The following is a 17,107-nucleotide window of genomic DNA, read 5'->3' on the forward strand; positions in this document are numbered from 1 at the left end:
GTCAAAGCGGGAGCATGTCCCTTAAAAGTGAAGGTGGGGGAATCGGAGGAAAAAAGGGGAAACTTAGTTGTTGGCTGGAAAAATACCTTCCATCAGCACAGCAGCCAAAGGCATCTAAAGGAATAGTGTCATATTGTCAAGGCTCCTCTCGCCTCGTCTAACCCAGAATCTTTTGAATGCTATGCAAGAAGCTCAACAACTTTGTTGCTATGCCTCGGGCAAAGAGCTGGTGAAACATGCCGACTGATTGCTACACCAAAGGGACTTGAAGAATACAAGGAGCTTCATTCTGCTACATTTACCACTGCACTAACACATCCACTAATGCTTTACAGTCTTCCAGCATGGGATCAGCTTACATTATAGCAGAAGTTATATATTAAAAGAAACCAACAAAGAAATAGGTGTTTACAACTATGTACAATGAAAGCAAAAGTTGCTGGAGGTCCTCTTCGTTAGAAGAAGAATGTAAGAACATGGACTTGCTCTGTGTGTGTTTACATGTGCACACAACTGCGGACTGGCACAGTGGAGACCATTCAAATGTTATGTTTGCTTGCAGTAACATGCAGCCAGCCAACAATTTCTACTGCAAATTTGCACTTAGGATACCCTGCTGCACTAAGCTAGGGCCTGGGGTAAACAGAAAATGTATAGATGGCTGCCATTTGGATGTTGCATATGTTCAAGGTGGAAGATAGCTGATATAGATCTCTGTGCTTGTTGCTGCGTTTTTTTAGCCCATTTGTACTTTAAGAAAATTATATATCATTCCATTAAATAGCAATGCCTTATACATTCAACCAGCAGTTCAGCCAGTTTGGGGCTCTTTTCTTTTTTCTTTGCAAGGTTCCCTCTGATCTGTGAAAGATTGAACATACAAACCCCTTCACTGCACACACAGTATCTTCCTGGTGAGGGTAAGCTACAGGAATCAAGATCTGGTAACATAGATGCAGTATCCCTTTTTCTATGATTTACCATAAACAAGCCAGCTAATGCTATAAATATAAAAAGGAAGTTTTTTTAAAAAACAATTCCCCGCTTAATAAATATCTACAATTAAACTTAACAAAAAAAAAAGTCACCCGCTCATAAATGAATTCTTAAGTAAAAAATAAAATAATTTTTAAAAAAGCTCCAATCAGTACATTTTGAAAAAACAAAACAGCAATTGTATCACAACCAAGCAAATGTGATTTCTGGAAAATGCTACATAAGCTTTGCCTATTGCTTATCTAATTAAAGATGACATTTCTCTGTCATTGCTGTGTATTTACGGAGTACATTTCCTCTAATTAAAAAAAAAATAATACACACACACACACACACACACACACGGATTAGATCAGCTTTCAGCATGCAACAAGTACCTAGCTATTTGATTTGTTGCATGTTAGGACAAAGTTTTTTTGTTTAGCACCTTGCAGTTATCAAAAGAAAGGGGTTACTGCAGCATAAGGGAGTGCAGAGCTGGCCCTTGTACGCGTGCATAGACAAAGCCTATGATCGTCAGCTACTGAAAACCAAGGGCAAGGTTCCATAAATACGCACCCTTGACGTCCCCCAGTACTCATTAACACTAAAATAGACACTTGTTAATTTCTCTATTTACACTTTACAAAGACACACTATTCTACAGAAAAGGCAAAAGTTGAGCAGCAGCAATAGAAATGAAGGGGGAAAAAAATACTTCAAGCAAATGTCATTCTGCCCCCCAAAAAAGTGTCCTTAATATTATCAGCAAAGTAGATCTGAAGAGCTTGTTCCAGAAGAACAGGTATTGGATTGATATCTATTTAAAAAATATGTACATGTGTATTGTGCTCAGTTTTTCTTGACCTTGCCACTACCGTTTGAGAAGGGGGGGAACAAAAATCAAATTTCTCAGCTTAGTGGGACTTCTGCATCAGCATTTGCTGAGCACGAAATCACACGACAGAAGTCGAATTCATTCAAAGCCCCCTGGAAAAAGTTTTACTATTGATGTCATAATATATTTTTAAAATCTACTAAATGTGACATCTGAGGCTACACACTTAAGCTCACTAGCAAAATGACAATGTAAAATTTCAAAAGAAATTGACATGGGGGGGGGGGGAACACATTATGCCCATAGTCCTCTTATTGGGGCAAGGTGAGGGGGGAGAGAGATTCCATATCACTACCTCTGTCAGAAAACAAAATCGGCATCAAAAGGGGAACGTGACGGGTGGGGTAGGAATAGAAATATACCTAAATGGCAATGACAGTTGTAGAAAGTGATTTGAAAAAAGTTATTTCTGCTTCAAAATCTGTTCTGGAAGGGTGAAGGAAAAAACTTTGGGGAAACATTTACTTTGTACTCAACTGGCCCTTTTAATAGTCAAGTGGAGAGAAAAAGTTTAACCCTTTACTTTCAACAGGCTGCTGGTAACATATCAGAGTTGAAAAAGGAAGAAAACCCACCCTACTCTGAATCCACTATTCTTTTGTGAATGAAAATGAATATTGCTTCTGCTGATGTGCCTGTCAAGCTAATAGTTAATTATTCTTGCTGGACGTAGGCACAGTGAGCAGCCAGCACTATGAACCAGATGGTGAAAAGACTTTTTAAGCAGCGGTACTCTGTGATCTGTGTTGGTTTTTGGCCTGGGCTCTGTAAAGTATTAAGAATCCTCCTCCATTGGCCCCCCTCTGTTTAACTTTAGATAATCAATTCCAAAACCCTGAATAACCCAAAGTGCTTCAGTTTATGGAAATAGTTACTTCGGCTTTCTTTGTTGATGGCAAAAGGCTAACATATGTTATCCTCAGAACACAGGTTATAACCTCCCCTTTGGTGTCTCTTCCACCTTCTCATATCCCCCCGCCCCCTGCAATGGTCAGAAAGGCTTTTCTGGCCTGCTCGCTTTGCCATCCAGCGCCACCTTGCAGATGACACTGTTTGTGTTTTTACATCTACATCCGGGCCGGCTCACTTGGTCATAGCATCTCTGGGATAGTTTCACGCAGCCGGTGGCTGGCAGGTAGCACAGCAAGCAAGGCAGGACCAGAGAGAGGGCACCCATGAAAGACCAGCGGGCACAGCAGTTCGAATGGGAGCAGGAGCAGGGGTGGTCTGCACAGGAGCCCTCGTCATCCTCGTTAGTGCAGTGGTAGAAGACTCCCTTCACCAGACACATGCACGTGGAGTAATTGACCAAGTTCTGCGCGGAGCAGAGACACTCCTGGTTGCACACCCAGCAAGAAGGCAAAGCCCGCGGCATGGCACACTCCTTGCACTTGCATTTCCCACAGGCTTCACACAGTAAAAAGTGCTTGTCAAGCTCCTGAGACATGGGTCCCTTCAGATCCATGGGTTTGCAATTCATCACCTTGGGCTGTATCCGAACCGCTCTCGGGGAGGGCTGCTCCGCCACGGGGGCCGGCGCCATGTGGTCCAGGAGCCGCTGGTCGGAAGCCGTGCTGCTGCTGCTACTGATGGAGCTGGGCCGCCCGCTGAAGGAGATCCAGGGGTGGGTGACGTCCTGCTCACATCGCTGCAGGTGCTGGCTGGTCAGCGCGGGTTCCTGGTGGCCTCTGGGGCGCTTCTGGGTGGCCAGGCTGGGATTGTCGGTGTAGTCATTCTCCACGTGAGTAGTCTTCATCTGGTCAATAGGCAGGATGGGGAGCGGATGCTGCAGCCTCCCATAGGGGATCCGACTGTCCAGTAATGGCTGTACCATGACAGAGTTCGGGGCCACAGTTATGTTGTGGGGAATCCGGGGTTCCATTGGTCAGAGCGTCCTTCACCACTGGGGGGTAAAAACGGCTTTAAGTGTCCTGAAAAAGAGAAGGGAAAAAGGGAACGGTTCCCAGATTAACTCACATTGTCACTATTCCCAGTCCAAGGAGGGCTCATTGCTCTAGCAGCTATTGCACTGAAGTCATTATGAGCCAAGCGCACCTCAAGCGGAGATAAAGTATCTGCTCTCGTGTAAAGCCCGGATTTGTACTGGCACGGTTTTGCTCTCACTAACCTAGGCAAGCCTAGCGCTACCAGTCATTGCTACATGTAACAATATCTTAGGCTTTAGTAGCCCCTTCTCTCTCAGTGGCTGCTGGGGTAGGGCTGGGGAGGCAATGCAGGAGGAAGGAAGGAAGTTGAGCTTGCTGCCTTAGAGTTATCAGCCCGTGTTAAAATATTCTTTGGCTGCTCGGAATGCTACCTTGTCACCTCCCTGGTCTCCAGCAGACATGACCATGAGCCACGGCTGGGACAGCTGGGAGCTCAGCCTAGCAAAATGTTGGTTCAACAGGTTTGGGAAGTACTGGTTTAGTATATTCACCCCAAGTAGCACAAAGTCTCAGGCCCGAATTAAGCCCCTGTGTGGATGGCTTACGTGAGATAGCGTAGAGTTTGTCTCCCCACGCGCTCAGAGGGGTAGCATTTGACCATCAGGGGAGTTGTTATGGTGGGGAGGGGGGGAGGGGGCTGTCATCCTAATCCACAGATCTACCCCATCTCTCCTCACTCATGACATCCTGGGAGAGCTGAGGCATCCACACACCATCCCAGATCCTGCTTGGTACACCCCTACCTTCCTCTGCCCATGCCTGGTCTAATCCCTCTTCCCTCCCCTGTGCAGAGCAGACGTTCATTCAAGTTAACAGTGATAGACAATCTTCTCACGGAGAGTCGCTGTGGGTTTCTAGGGGATAATGCCACTGAACGTCTCTCCCCTATCCCACTGCACCTCAAACCCAAGGAAGTCCAACCGTGCAGAGTTGACTTTGCAGGCCTTACGCAGACTTGAAGGATAATGCTACAGCCAGTTCCGACAAGCCTGCTAAACTGGTAGACACTGGGATATGGTGCAGGCCCTGGGGACCCCAGTAAATGCAAGATGAAATGCCAGAGTGCTCTTTATTGCTCATGTTCCTGTGCTGCATGGCTTGGAGTATGAGCTGCTGCTTCTTGCTTGAAAGCCCTCCCAGAGAAGCCGATGTCCTAGATCAGCGCTTCTCAAGCTGTCTGATGTGGGGGACCGGCAATTTTTTCCCCCCAATGTGCGCGCCGACTGGCAGTGGATGGCTCGCGGAGCAGGTGAGTAGCACTGCCCTAGAGGGTTCAAATTATCCCCCCTCCCCCACCTTTATCTTGGCCCTGGTTGGGGCATCTTACAATTCCTCACCAACTCTCCAGTTTAACAGGACATATCCAGGACATCTCAAACACCCTCAGCAGCTGTTCTGAACATAATAATCTATCTTCCTCCCCTGCTCCCTTGAGAAACTAGAATGGCGGAGGAGTTTGGAGCAGGGGAGTGGGAAAAGGTGAGACCCATACACTTATGTTCTGCAACCTGGGTATCCTTTGCAAAGGTCCCCAATTTCTGTCTCAACAAACTGCCCTCCATCAGGCAGATATTGGCCTAAAAAGAACGGTTTTCTACTACTTTCATCCCCATTGTGGGAAATATACATAAGGAGGATATATAGCCTTTCCCTAGCAGCACAGCCATCTAAGATACCAACAACAAAGGGATAGGTGCAAATTACAGGTAAAGCTCACTTCAATGAGCCTACTGAAAATCTGATCAGAGATCACATCACCCCACTAATTCGGTTATCTCCATCAAACACGAAGCAGAATAATATTTTGCCTAAATGCTGTTTACTAGCTAGATCAGCTCAACCAGCTATTGCTACAGTTTCTAATTTCATTGAAAGAGTGCAATTTATACTGGAGCCAATCCAAAGATTCAACTGCAGTGTAGGACATGAAACCACAGGAAGTAACTAAACTTAAATCAAAGAACGGAAACTACTTGGTTCAAATTTGGAAAATGCACATTGTTTTCTAGTTGATGGGCCATTTCCTTGCTGAGTGACCTTTATATTTATGAATTATGTTCGGGATCAGTTTAAAAGCAGCAGTAAGTAAAACTTCAGAGTAAGCTAAGGGAGAAGGGGCCTTTTGGAATCCAAAAGGAAGTAGTGAGCTGTTCAAGATCTTTATTTTTTAAGTTTTAGAAATGTGTGAAAAGATTTGGATTTTACAACAAAAGGTCCGGCAGTGGGGACTGATTTATCCATAAAAGTTGTAAGTTTGGAAAGAGTGCATTAAACTGGAAGAGCCATCCAAACTCCTGCCCTAGAACTTTGTGTGTGTATATATGTAACATACACGTTATCCTATATAGCTTGGCTGTTAAATCATTTTCCACTAGTTTAATTAATTGGATGAAAAATACTGTACCAAAAACCCCAAAATAACCGTGCCACCCCCCTGCATCAACTAAGTGTTGTTGTTGTTAGGTTTTTTTTCGGGGGGGGGGGAATATCTGCTTTAAAATGATGACTAGAGCCCATTATTAGAATAACTTATTCGCTTGATTGAGCACTTGGGATCTGATCCTGAGAGGTGCTGAACACCCTCAACTCGTAGTAAAATCAATAGGAGGTGAAGTAGCTCAGCATCTCACAAAAGGTGCTCAGCGTCTTGCAGGATAGGGCTCATGCAGTGAAACTGGACTCTGGAATATCAATCTGTGGTCAGTACAGTATATGCCTTTTCTGCTGCATTAGCATAGTACGGGTTGCTGTGCTTGAGAGAGTCTGCCACACAAGACAAGAAATGGGACAAATGCTTTATCTAGAGGGAATAATGAAGCTACTTATGGTGGCTTAGTCTTTAAGCTAGCGTCCTTTGCCATTTAATGGTTCTCTAGTTATTCTTTCTCCTCAGTCAGTCATTCACCAAAAAAACCCAACCAAACCAAACAAAACAAACCCCCTACGATTAGAAATCAATTGAGAATTTGTTCCTTAAAAAATCAGAACTATTCACTGCTCTCAGCAATCATATTTTGGAACTACAAGCAGAAAGATTTTGGAAGCACTTATTTCCTTACTGCATGAGATGCTTTGACGAAATATTGTCTTTGAAAAAAAATTAGGCAATGATTTCCAATAAGCAGGGCTTATAAGGGGGGTGGGGGAATGTATATTTCATCTACCTAGAGTTCAGTGTCATAGTATAGAAAGTACTTGCTTAAGCTCAGAGTTCCGTATTATACAAAGTGTAAACCACTGAATTTGTCAGCCCGAGATTCTGCATTTAAAGGAACACCGTTGTATTTCACAAGAACCTAGTTTTTGAAAGCTTAGAGGATAGAGATGCAGCTATTTCAGCTGGAAAGGTGCGCGCTCAACGTGACTAATGTTGGTATGGATGTAGCTGGAACTGTACAAAATGGTGGAATACTGCACCATATTAAACCAGTCCTGCCGTTTGCCCTTTATCTCTGTACCAACTGCTTTTTCATTACAGATTTTTTTTAAAAAATTAAAATAGAGCATATGCAGCCGTAGCTTCCAAATATCAGTTGGGGTCTAATTGAACCCCAGCTGTAGTCTAATGAAATCAGTGGAGTTATGCTTATTCAGAACAGGTCTAAACTAGGTTGAAAAAATCCTCATTTAAGGTGAATTGTGTACCAATATATATGATGGACAAGTGTTCTGTCCTATAGGGTAGTGTCTAATGTAATTGCCTAGGCTAACAGCATTTCGTTTAACTTTACAAATTACAGGCCAGCTCCTGCACCACGGTATTCAATGCATGTGTGCGCATACTGCATCAATGAACAGCAGCCATCACTGTGGTAAAAGGCAGCTGCAGGCAAACACCAATGTTTGCAAGGGAAATTGAGACTGTACTACATCTTTTTATTTATCTGAAGGGCCAAGCAAATACGGAGTTAGCTGCATGGAACTAGTAGGAATACCTTGCATATTCAACCTATTCCACTGAGTTAGACACAGATCATACAGAGACTGTCGCCATGTCCGGCAACTGTTATACTCTCTGGGATAGTTCATATGCAGACAGACATTAGCAGGTGGTTTTAATTGGGATAATTAATGCTGGTCAGAACACCAGCTTTATTTCCTGGACTTAAACAAAACCCCCACCCAAATGGACTTTAAGACAGTTAAGGTTGAAAATCAAATTTAGCACTTTTCACTAAATTATCTCAATCACTTGGCCAAAGGTAGGGAAGTATCATTACTCCCATTTTAGAGATGGGGAAACTGAGACATGGAGAAGTTAAGTGAAAAGCCCAGATTTCCCAACTCCTAATACAGTGCTTTAGACACATTCTCTTTAGAGAATCCTTTAAAATGATATACATCCACATACTACCATTTTTGCTGTTTGGATTAAATTTCCTTTCCCTATTCTGCACCAAGGTTTAGTAGCAATACAAGACCCTGGTTTGGCTAAGACTTTATTACTCTTACAGAAATAGCCTGAAGCATAAGTACATTGTATGATGCAACAACTTGTCTTTTTGTGATTGCTCACTCAGCCTTTCTCCAGGATACACCCTGAGCAACTGGGCTGAGTGCTGGGAACTGACATTCTCCCACGAGCTTCACCCCTTTTATGTTTAGTATTTGGGTCCATGGATAGAAACAGACCTCAGAATGGTCACCGCTGATGACAAGCTTCTTGCAGGCTGAATGTTTAGAAGAAGGGTAGATGTACTGGACACTCAAGTTCTATTACATATTTAGTGAGTGGATTCTGACAGCCACAGGAGAGGGGTAGAAGGATTTTACATGAATATTTCATCCAAACTACAGTAACTCCTTACTTAAAGTCGTTCCAGTTAACGTTGTTATGTTGCTGATCAATTAGAGAACATGCTCGTTTAAAGTTGTGCAGTGCTCCCTTATAAGGTTGTTTGGCAGCCGCCAGCTCTGTCCACTGCTTGCAGGAAGAGTAGCCCATTGCAGCGAGCTGGTGGGGGCTTGGAACCAGGGTGGACCGGCAGCCCTCCGATCAGCTCCCCGCTCTCCTAAGTTCTCTGTGCAGCAGCCACCCAGCAGGCTACCAATTGCTGGCAGTTCAGCTGTCCCTCCCCCGACTGCCGTGTGTTGCTCTTGCCCTCTGCCTTGGAGCTGCTCCCGGGAGCCTCCTGCTTGCTGTGCAGGGGAGGAGGGAAGAGAATGGCTAATGTCAGGGTGTCTCCCTCCCCCCTACTCCTACCCTCCGCTTACCCCTTCTTCATATAGGGCAGGGTGGGGACAGGACAGGGCTCAGGATGGAGGGAGCTTGCTGGCCACAGCTGCTGCCTCAACTTCCTGATCTTTTTAAAGGCAGTGTACTTAGAGTGGGGTCAGCGTACTTAAAGGGGCAATGCACATCTCTCTCTCTCCCTCCCACACACAGGGTGTGTGTCTCTGTCTGCCATGCTGTCTCCCCTCCCTCCCTTCGAGCTGCCTTGCAGAGTGTGAGGCTACATTAACAACAGCGTGTTAACCCTTGAGGGCTCAGCCGAGTGCTAGTTCATCATTTAGCAGTAAGGCATTCCCCGGGAAATATCCCACCCTCTTTCACCCTCTAACTTCACCAGCTCAACCAAGCTTCACAATCATCATTGCTGTGTACAGTATTAAATTGTTTGTTTAAAACTTATAGTGTGTGTGTGTGTGTGTTTTTTGTCTGGTGAAAAAAATTTCCCTGGAAGTTAACCCCCACGCCCCCCCATTTAAATTAATTCTTGTGGGGAAATTGGATTTGCTTAACATTGTTTCACTTAAAGTCGTATTTTTCAGGAACAGAACTACTAACTACCTGTTAAGTGAGGAGTTACTGTACCTGTAAGGTAGCAGCAATGCCTTAGCACAGCAAATCAGCATTGGGTTGTGAGCCCAAGCTCAGATACAGGATTTTACTCGGCATGAAACTGGTCACTGTATTTAAAGCAGCTCTGGACAGAGGAAGGGGCTGAGTTGGACAGCTCAGCATGTGCTTTTCTGAACTGAGGTGTCTGGTTCTGGCTCCCAAAGCCATCCTGGTTAAAGAAAGGTGGGAAATAAGAGTTGCTCGAATCAGCTGGAAAATGATCTTTTGAGGAGAAAGGGAACTCTTCTGTTGGTTAGGGTTGACCAGTTGAAGCACAGTGGAAAGGAACTGACAGATGTTTGTGCTACCACTGGATTTTGAACAGAGATTTCAGTTTCCAGGGTTGTTGTGTGGGCATCACTCAGAAATATCCCAAATACCGAATTCACTTAAATTCCTTCATTCTGTTCATACAAATGCATTCTAACATGATGTGTTGTTTGAAGAGCCACTGCAGTTTAATAGGTGCCCTGCATTTCATCCGCAAGGAAGGGACTAATGAGATCATAAAAAGGAGAGGGAGGAATCTCCCTCTGCTTTTAGTTGTTTAGAAGGATGAAACGACTTGCAGCTTTCATGGGTCCCTCGCAGATAACATTCAAACCAATATTCAGGCAAGAATGAATAATCAAGTTTATTGGTTTGCGTAAAAGAATTAGTACAAAAACAGAAAGGGCATAGATTTTAGAAACCAGTTTTCTTTCAACTCTTTAAATAAATAAGTAAACCAGAAAATAAAATCCACCAAAAGTTACAAACTTCAATTTAAGAACTGTGAGGTAAGGCTCATTAAACATCAAGATGCTTGGTGACGAGCCACTTATCAACTAGCAGTCAAATAATTTAATCAAAACTTTACAGTACCAAGTAAAACTTAATTCACTATATAGTCTACCTACTGTATAGTCAGCTCCCAGACAGCATGGTACCTTAAAGGTCCTACTGACTTTCTTTTTAAAGTTAATTGTCCTGCCTTTCAGCCCTGATTTATGCAAGGTATTTAAGCATATGCATACCTTTAAGCACATCAGTAATCCTGTTGTAGTCCACATCTCTTAAAGCACTGATATGATTTTGTATGCAAATTTTGTTTTCATTTCGATTAAAGAATAACATAACTATTGTATAAAGAAAAGGAGTACTTGTGGCACCTTAGAGACTAACCAATTTATTTGAGCATGAGCTTTCGTGAGCTCAAATAAATTGGTTAGTCTCTAAGGTGCCACAAGTACTCCTTTTCTTTTTGCGAATACAGACTAACACGGCTGTTACTCTGAAACCTATAACTATTGTATGTGCAAGTTGTGGGTAACACTTAAATCATTAGTAAATTCAGACTTGCTATTGGTAAACCAGGCACAAATTCACCAGGTTTGGCTATACAGGCAGTTTTCTGAAACCAGACAATAGAAGGGAAATCTCACAGATGTTCTCAAAATTGGTTTTATGTTTAATTTTAAAGTTAATTCCAGTAAGTCAACTGAAACTCTTTTGAAACTGAGAAGTCAAGAATAAACATCCATTTAGAGAAGATGTCTTTTTTTCCCCCATTCAAGAACTAGGAGTGACCATATCACAGGTCTGCAACATTTGATATAAAAAGAATATACAACCTTTATAGGAATTAACTCTGTGGGTAATTCCGCTCAATCGACTGCAGTTGCTGTTATCCCTTTTTGCCACTTCCTCTTTTCAATACCTAAACTACTATTTTGCTGCATAATAATTTTCTAAAACTTTAGGGTTAGCAAATAATTTTTTAAAACATACAAATGGTTGTTGTGGTACCATTTCAAACTTGGAAGTTTTGTAGGATTCACTTTATGGGGAAAAAAAATCTTACAGAATTTAATGGAAAAGTATTTTTTTAAAAGTTTTTGGACGATCCTACAGAATTTAATAGAAAATTATACACTTACTATAGAACTCTGTGGAATGGTTTATATAAACCTACAGAAAAGCTCATTCTCTATTAAATTTTGTAGGTTTTAAAATAATTTCTTTAGAATCCCACTGGTTTATCTATTAAATTATTTTGGATTTTCATAAGGGCTGGACAACTTCTAGTTACTGAAAAACAGAACAGACTTTGAATAACTTATTTAACTTAGTATAGAGGTATGCATCTTCATACAATTAGTTAAATCCCTAACCGTTTAATATTTATATTTTTCCAATCTATTCAATGCCCTATAACTATGTAGTAATAGCAGGATACTGAAAATGAGGGATTAACAAAGGGCCTGATTCTGCACCACTTACGGGGGGAGAGCAGTTCCACTGATATCACCTGAGGAAGGGCTGCAAGATCAGGCCTTAAAGTGGCATCCGATGTATTTGAGAGACATACGTGTCTTGATTCTGAAAGATGCAATTCCCATTAAAGTCAATAGAATTTGCAGATGCTCTGTACTCACCCCTCACCCACCTAGGACTAGGTCCAAGATATCCTTGTTTGGCCCAAGCAGCTTTTGCAAGGTGCAATTAAAACGCAATCAGAGCTTATGCTTAAATAAATGCCAAAAGAAAAGCCTCCAAAACATTGCTCGGAGCTTATTCAGTAATAAATATATCACTAGCTGGATCAGAGGAGTAATGCAATATAGAGCTAGAGTTAAAGCTCTACGCTTGTTAACATCAAGTATTGATCCGTGGGTCACATTACCCCTTTTAATTAAGATTATGCTTCATAAAGGCAATTTTTCAGGGACAGCGGTTGGCCTTCAGCCTCATGCCTTTCAGCGTGTCTTGGTACTCACCTGGTCACATGGAGAGCTCTGTACCTGGTCACATGGAGAGCTCTGTGGTGTCTCTCAGGCAAACTGATTATTTCTCATAAAACCAGGGCTGTTCTGTAGCACTAGAATGTGGTGCTCTCATGGTTTACTCCACCCCTCACTGCCAGCTGAAGTACTGTGTGCTGTTTCTATCAAATACCTGGAACTAAATTCCACAACACTGCCACAAGTACTCCTTTTCTTTGAACTGCATTAGAGGGTTCCTTTTGAACTAGCAAAAAAAAAAAAAAAAAAATCAGACCCTGTTGAACTTTGCTCTGGTTCAGATACTTGGCCCTGAGGTTTCACGGCATGAAGTTAACAGGATGGGGTGGGAAACAATGCAACCCAAGGTTCCTCCCTTAACCTCGGAGCATAACCTATACAAATATTTCTAACATAACAAATACTAATTTTTGATTTGCTATAGTATCATCCATCCAAAGATTTCATAGTGTTTCACAAGTATTAATAAAGCATCATAAACCCCTGTAAGGAAGGTTTGTGGAAACTGGCACACAGAGGTGAAGGGCAAAATCCTGAACCTATTGAAGTTAATGGGAGTTTTGCCATTGACTTCAGTGGGGCCAGGATTTCACTTTAAGTGATTTTGCTAAAATCATACAGTGGGTCATTGAAAGAGCTTGGAATAGAATCCAGATCTTTTGACTCACAATCCTATTATCTAACCACTAAATCATGCTAGAAAGAACCCCAGTAAGAAATACTTGCAGAATTTCCACCCATGCAAAGTGAATTCTGATTTAGGCAGGGCAACGCTGAACTCAAGACAAGTCTAAGTAACTTCCTTATATCCAAAATTATCCAGAAAAGAAGGTAGCAATAGCTGGGGACATGTGTCAAGAATGAAGCCAGGACATCTGCCATGACAGGCATGCCATTGGGCAGCTGGAGGAACACATCAAAGGGGCTAACTGAAATAGCACAGTGCTCGGAGAAGGAAAACTTATGGACTTAACAACGTGGAGGACATGCAAAGAGCAGCCCAAGGTAGACAGGAATGGCAAAGCTTTGTTGATACTTTCAGTCATATTTGACAGCACAGGAAAGATTCAGAATGGTGAATCAGGCTTGCTGTGTAATTGCAAGGACGCCAAAGTAAGACTATGTAATAGGCAAGACTGGACCATAAAAAACCTAACTCATTCTGAATCACAGAGATAAACAGCTGAATGATATCTGAAGAAATTCTCACCTTGCCTTTAGTTAGAACCTCTTAACCGGAGACACCAACAGTAGTTGATGTGCTTTACCAGCAGGAATCTAAAGATCCTATGAAGTCTTCTGAAGATTTAGTTGGAAGGAAAGGAGATGGAGGGGGTTATAGGTGGAAGAGAAAAATTGGCTTCTTGCTGTAGAACATCCTTTACAAGGATAAAGCTTAGTGTCATAGAAATCTAGACACTAAGTCAAAGGAGACATTCCCTACCAAAAAGTGTTGTAGAAAGTATGTGTGAGAGAGAGAGAGAAAGATAAGATATGTGGGTCTGAGTGGAATGTCTGTAGCTTCAAACTTCATTAAGTCTGATTTGATTTAATTTAAACTCTAAGCTCTTTAGCAAAGAAAAATTGTGCCTTATTTTTTCTATAGTACATATACAAATGAATAAGAGTTGAATTCCCTTTCCGGCCTAATGGCCTTACCTGTATGAAGATCGTTACAGTTTTTCCACTGAGAAGAATAAGGGGAGGGAGGGATGGGGGGAAAATCAAAAAGCTTAGTGAGGGAAATCTGACTTTTTAAGATGAGGCATTAAATCCCTGCCAATGGCTCTGAAATAGAGAAGCTGAAGAAAATAGACTTGTAAACTTTCCAAGTCTCTTTCTTGCAGCGTGAGTGAGGATTTGGACTGAGAATTTTCAGATCTCTGAGGATTACAGTTTATCTGCAATAGATTCTCTTATTTTTATTGTTTAAATAAAACAAATTTTGATGTACAAAAGTCACAGAATTTAAAAGAACACAATTAGAGTTTTAAAAGTTAACGATACTAAATGATGAATGCTACCAGAGGGCTTTCTAGTAAATGAAGGGAATTATACTGCATTAGATCTTAAATTTAAGAAAAACAAAAAACAAAAAATAACCTCCCGCCACAGTATTTGGCCAGTTATTTACCTAAAAAGAAAGACAATTTTAGACACCAGAGATGAACTTGCAAAGTTGTATAGTCAACATGTTTGATTAGTTTTCTGCCTTTTTTATGTTAAGGTGGGGAAAACTGTAGATATTATGAACTATACATTGCTGCAGTGCTAGAAAAGGGTTGTTAGGGCCATTTTATTGAAAACGGATGACCATTTTCCCACCATGGTTTGGGAAGGATAAAACAAGTTTTATTTTGCTCTTTTAGGAGATGAACAAATCTTTCCATATCTCACAGGTGATTTCAAAAGGACTGCAGGGATTTCAAAATGTTTCCTTAATTGTGCAATAGCAATAGAGTCCCTTCTATCAACAGAACAAAATAGCCTGTGGAATATGGCACATTTATCAAGGAGACATTCCCAGTAGGGTTCCAATAACTGAGAGCAACCACTCCTTCCTCTGTCATTCATTTCTATATATTGAGAGGGGGAGCGAGTTATGAAGATAATTGTGATTCAGTGCACAAATTACAGCTTTATTTTTTAACCCCCAAAATCAGAGATGGCTGACTTAATATTGAACATGCAGGGTTTCAGTGTGTTTGTTTTTTAAACTGAACTGAGATTTCTGTAAACTGACTGTTAGCATACCATGCCCATAGGATGATTTGGAACAAGGGAAGTTCAAGAAGTTTTAAAGAATAAAAGACTATTTTCTACTCTGGATAATTCCATCGTGTTTCCCCCTCTACGCTTCTTAAAATTGAAAAGAAAAGTGTGGCAATATGATATTTTTAAATTGAGAAATCAGACCCTTTTGGAAAGATTATACTGCAGAAAAGTCATCCCCTGTAATAAATTACTTCTGATCACTTGAGGAGAAAGAAAAAATGAAGTCCATTCCCCTTGTGATTAATGCTGATTCCTGTTTGCACTCTCATTTCCAAGGTCTGCATTTCCAATCCCACTCTCCTCTTGGACTTCTGTGGCTTACATATGTCCCTCTGTTTTTTCCATTTCCTTTCTGATAATGGATTTTCAGACTATATCGTTTCTAGTCTTGTCTTTCCACTGTGATGTCAGGACTGGTACCAGAAAATAAAACCCTACCTTGTCTCTGTCTGCTACGCAATTGGTGGAGAAGAGCATTCAAGACATTTTTCTCCATAATTATATATGGAGAAAATATATGTGCAAATATAAATGACTATATGCATAAATCTTCGTTAACTATCTACAATTTAAAACATGTAACCACGCAGCCCCATCCAAAGTTATAACTGTAGCAACAAAACCGCATAGCGATACAGAGAAGATTGTGGGGAATAGAGCAAAGATGGAGTAAGAAATAAAGGAAAACGGAATTGCAGGACAGTTGCATGAAATAAAATGCTAAAAGAGCAAAGGTCATCCAGTAAAGATCTGACACTCCAGTGGCTGAGCGCTAAAGTGTCCTATTATGGAGACAGCTCCGGAGCCACTTGGTACTAACGAGATAGAGGGCTTGGAGAGAAGAAAGACATAAAATCAGGTTTCATACTCCACGGAAAGACCAGGTACAGGTTTTATTTGTAAATCTAGGGGATCCTGCATGGATGCCCGTTAGGGGAAGGGGTGGGGACGAAGGAAAGGAATCTCCATCAACAGAAGAAAAGCCTAATGCGACTCTAAATAAAATAATAATAATAATTAATAATAATCCCAACCCAAATCTGGTAAAAGACGCCTGCCGTGTCCATACACCAAATGCAGATGTTAATGGGAGAGCAGGAAAAGGAGTTTCAATACGAATCATGGGTACACATGCGAATTGTCCAGGAACCAGGATATTTCTTTTCTTGCAAGAATGAAAATTTCCCTTTAGGTCAGGAGACACCAGACAGCTATATATAAAGCATAGGTGTATATATAAATATGTATAATATGTTTTACTTTTAGAAAAATCATAACATACACATTTGTTTGTGTCTAGTGTCATGCAAAGGGAACAGATAAATGCACCGAGAAGGACAGCAAACATTTTCGGGGGGGGGGGAGGAGGAATGGGATTTATTTTTCTATTTTATATATATCTATATCTATATATATCTCCACAAATATGAATCTCCCACTTACTTTAAAGAGTTCAGACAAGACCATCTCTCAACAGGCAAGTTAATCCTAAATCCGAGACAGATCAAGGGGCTGGACCTGCAAATCCCTGGCACGGAACACCATGGATCTCAGAGAAGGACCTGCAAGTGCTGTGCTGTCAGCAGCAGTAGCTTCCCCCTGCTTCGCCTCGATGTTGCAACAACTGCTGCCTGGGAAAATGGCTATTTTATGAATGGGAGGAAAGGGACTCCCTCTGCGCATGCCTGTCCTCCCAACTCTATGAATGGGTGGGCACTGAAGCCCCCAGGCGCATGCTCTGCTCTCTTTTATGAATGGGGGGCCGGAAGGGAACTTGTTGCAAGTTGCGAAGGCTAGATGTGGGTTGGGTTTTTTTTTTTTATGAATGGAGGGCAGGCAGCAGCTGCGCATGCACTACACCCCCCAGTCTTAGGCTGAAGGTAAAGCA

At 41.8% G+C, this 17,107-nt stretch overlaps 1 protein-coding gene and 1 long non-coding RNA gene across 3 annotated transcripts in view; one reads left to right on the plus strand and one right to left on the minus strand.

Moving 5' to 3' along the window:
• Window positions 1-744: 744 nt before the first annotated feature.
• Window positions 745-16,890, minus strand: SPRY4 (sprouty RTK signaling antagonist 4). 2 transcript variants are annotated; one of them, XM_007072686.4, is made up of 2 exons: window positions 16,663-16,890; window positions 745-3,804 (listed from the first exon to the last, which is right to left on the minus strand). In XM_007072686.4, exon 2 carries the CDS (start codon window positions 3,753-3,755, stop codon window positions 2,865-2,867), a length of 891 nt encoding a protein of 296 aa, XP_007072748.2. In that variant the 5' UTR covers window positions 3,756-3,804; window positions 16,663-16,890; the 3' UTR covers window positions 745-2,864. The 2 variants fall into 2 exon arrangements, with proteins under 2 accessions (XP_007072748.2, XP_043408784.1); XM_043552849.1 differs by lacking the exon at window positions 16,663-16,890 and adding an exon at window positions 12,421-13,292.
• A 67-nt stretch (window positions 16,891-16,957) lies between these two features.
• The window catches only part of LOC122466824, a 79,670-nt gene continuing 79,520 nt past the window's right edge, over window positions 16,958-17,107 (plus strand). The window contains exon 1 of the long non-coding RNA XR_006292685.1: window positions 16,958-17,099. This is a non-coding gene — a long non-coding RNA (uncharacterized LOC122466824). The remainder of the gene's footprint in view (window positions 17,100-17,107) is intronic.

This window comes from Chelonia mydas, chromosome 8, assembly GCF_015237465.2.
Source record: "Chelonia mydas isolate rCheMyd1 chromosome 8, rCheMyd1.pri.v2, whole genome shotgun sequence".
In the NCBI taxonomy this organism is placed as follows: Eukaryota; Metazoa; Chordata; order Testudines; family Cheloniidae; genus Chelonia; species Chelonia mydas.

Coding starts and splice junctions, on each gene's coding strand:
- SPRY4 (XM_007072686.4), bottom strand. CDS start 3,755: ATGGAACCCCGGATTCCCCACAACATAACTGTGGCCCCGAACTCTGTC.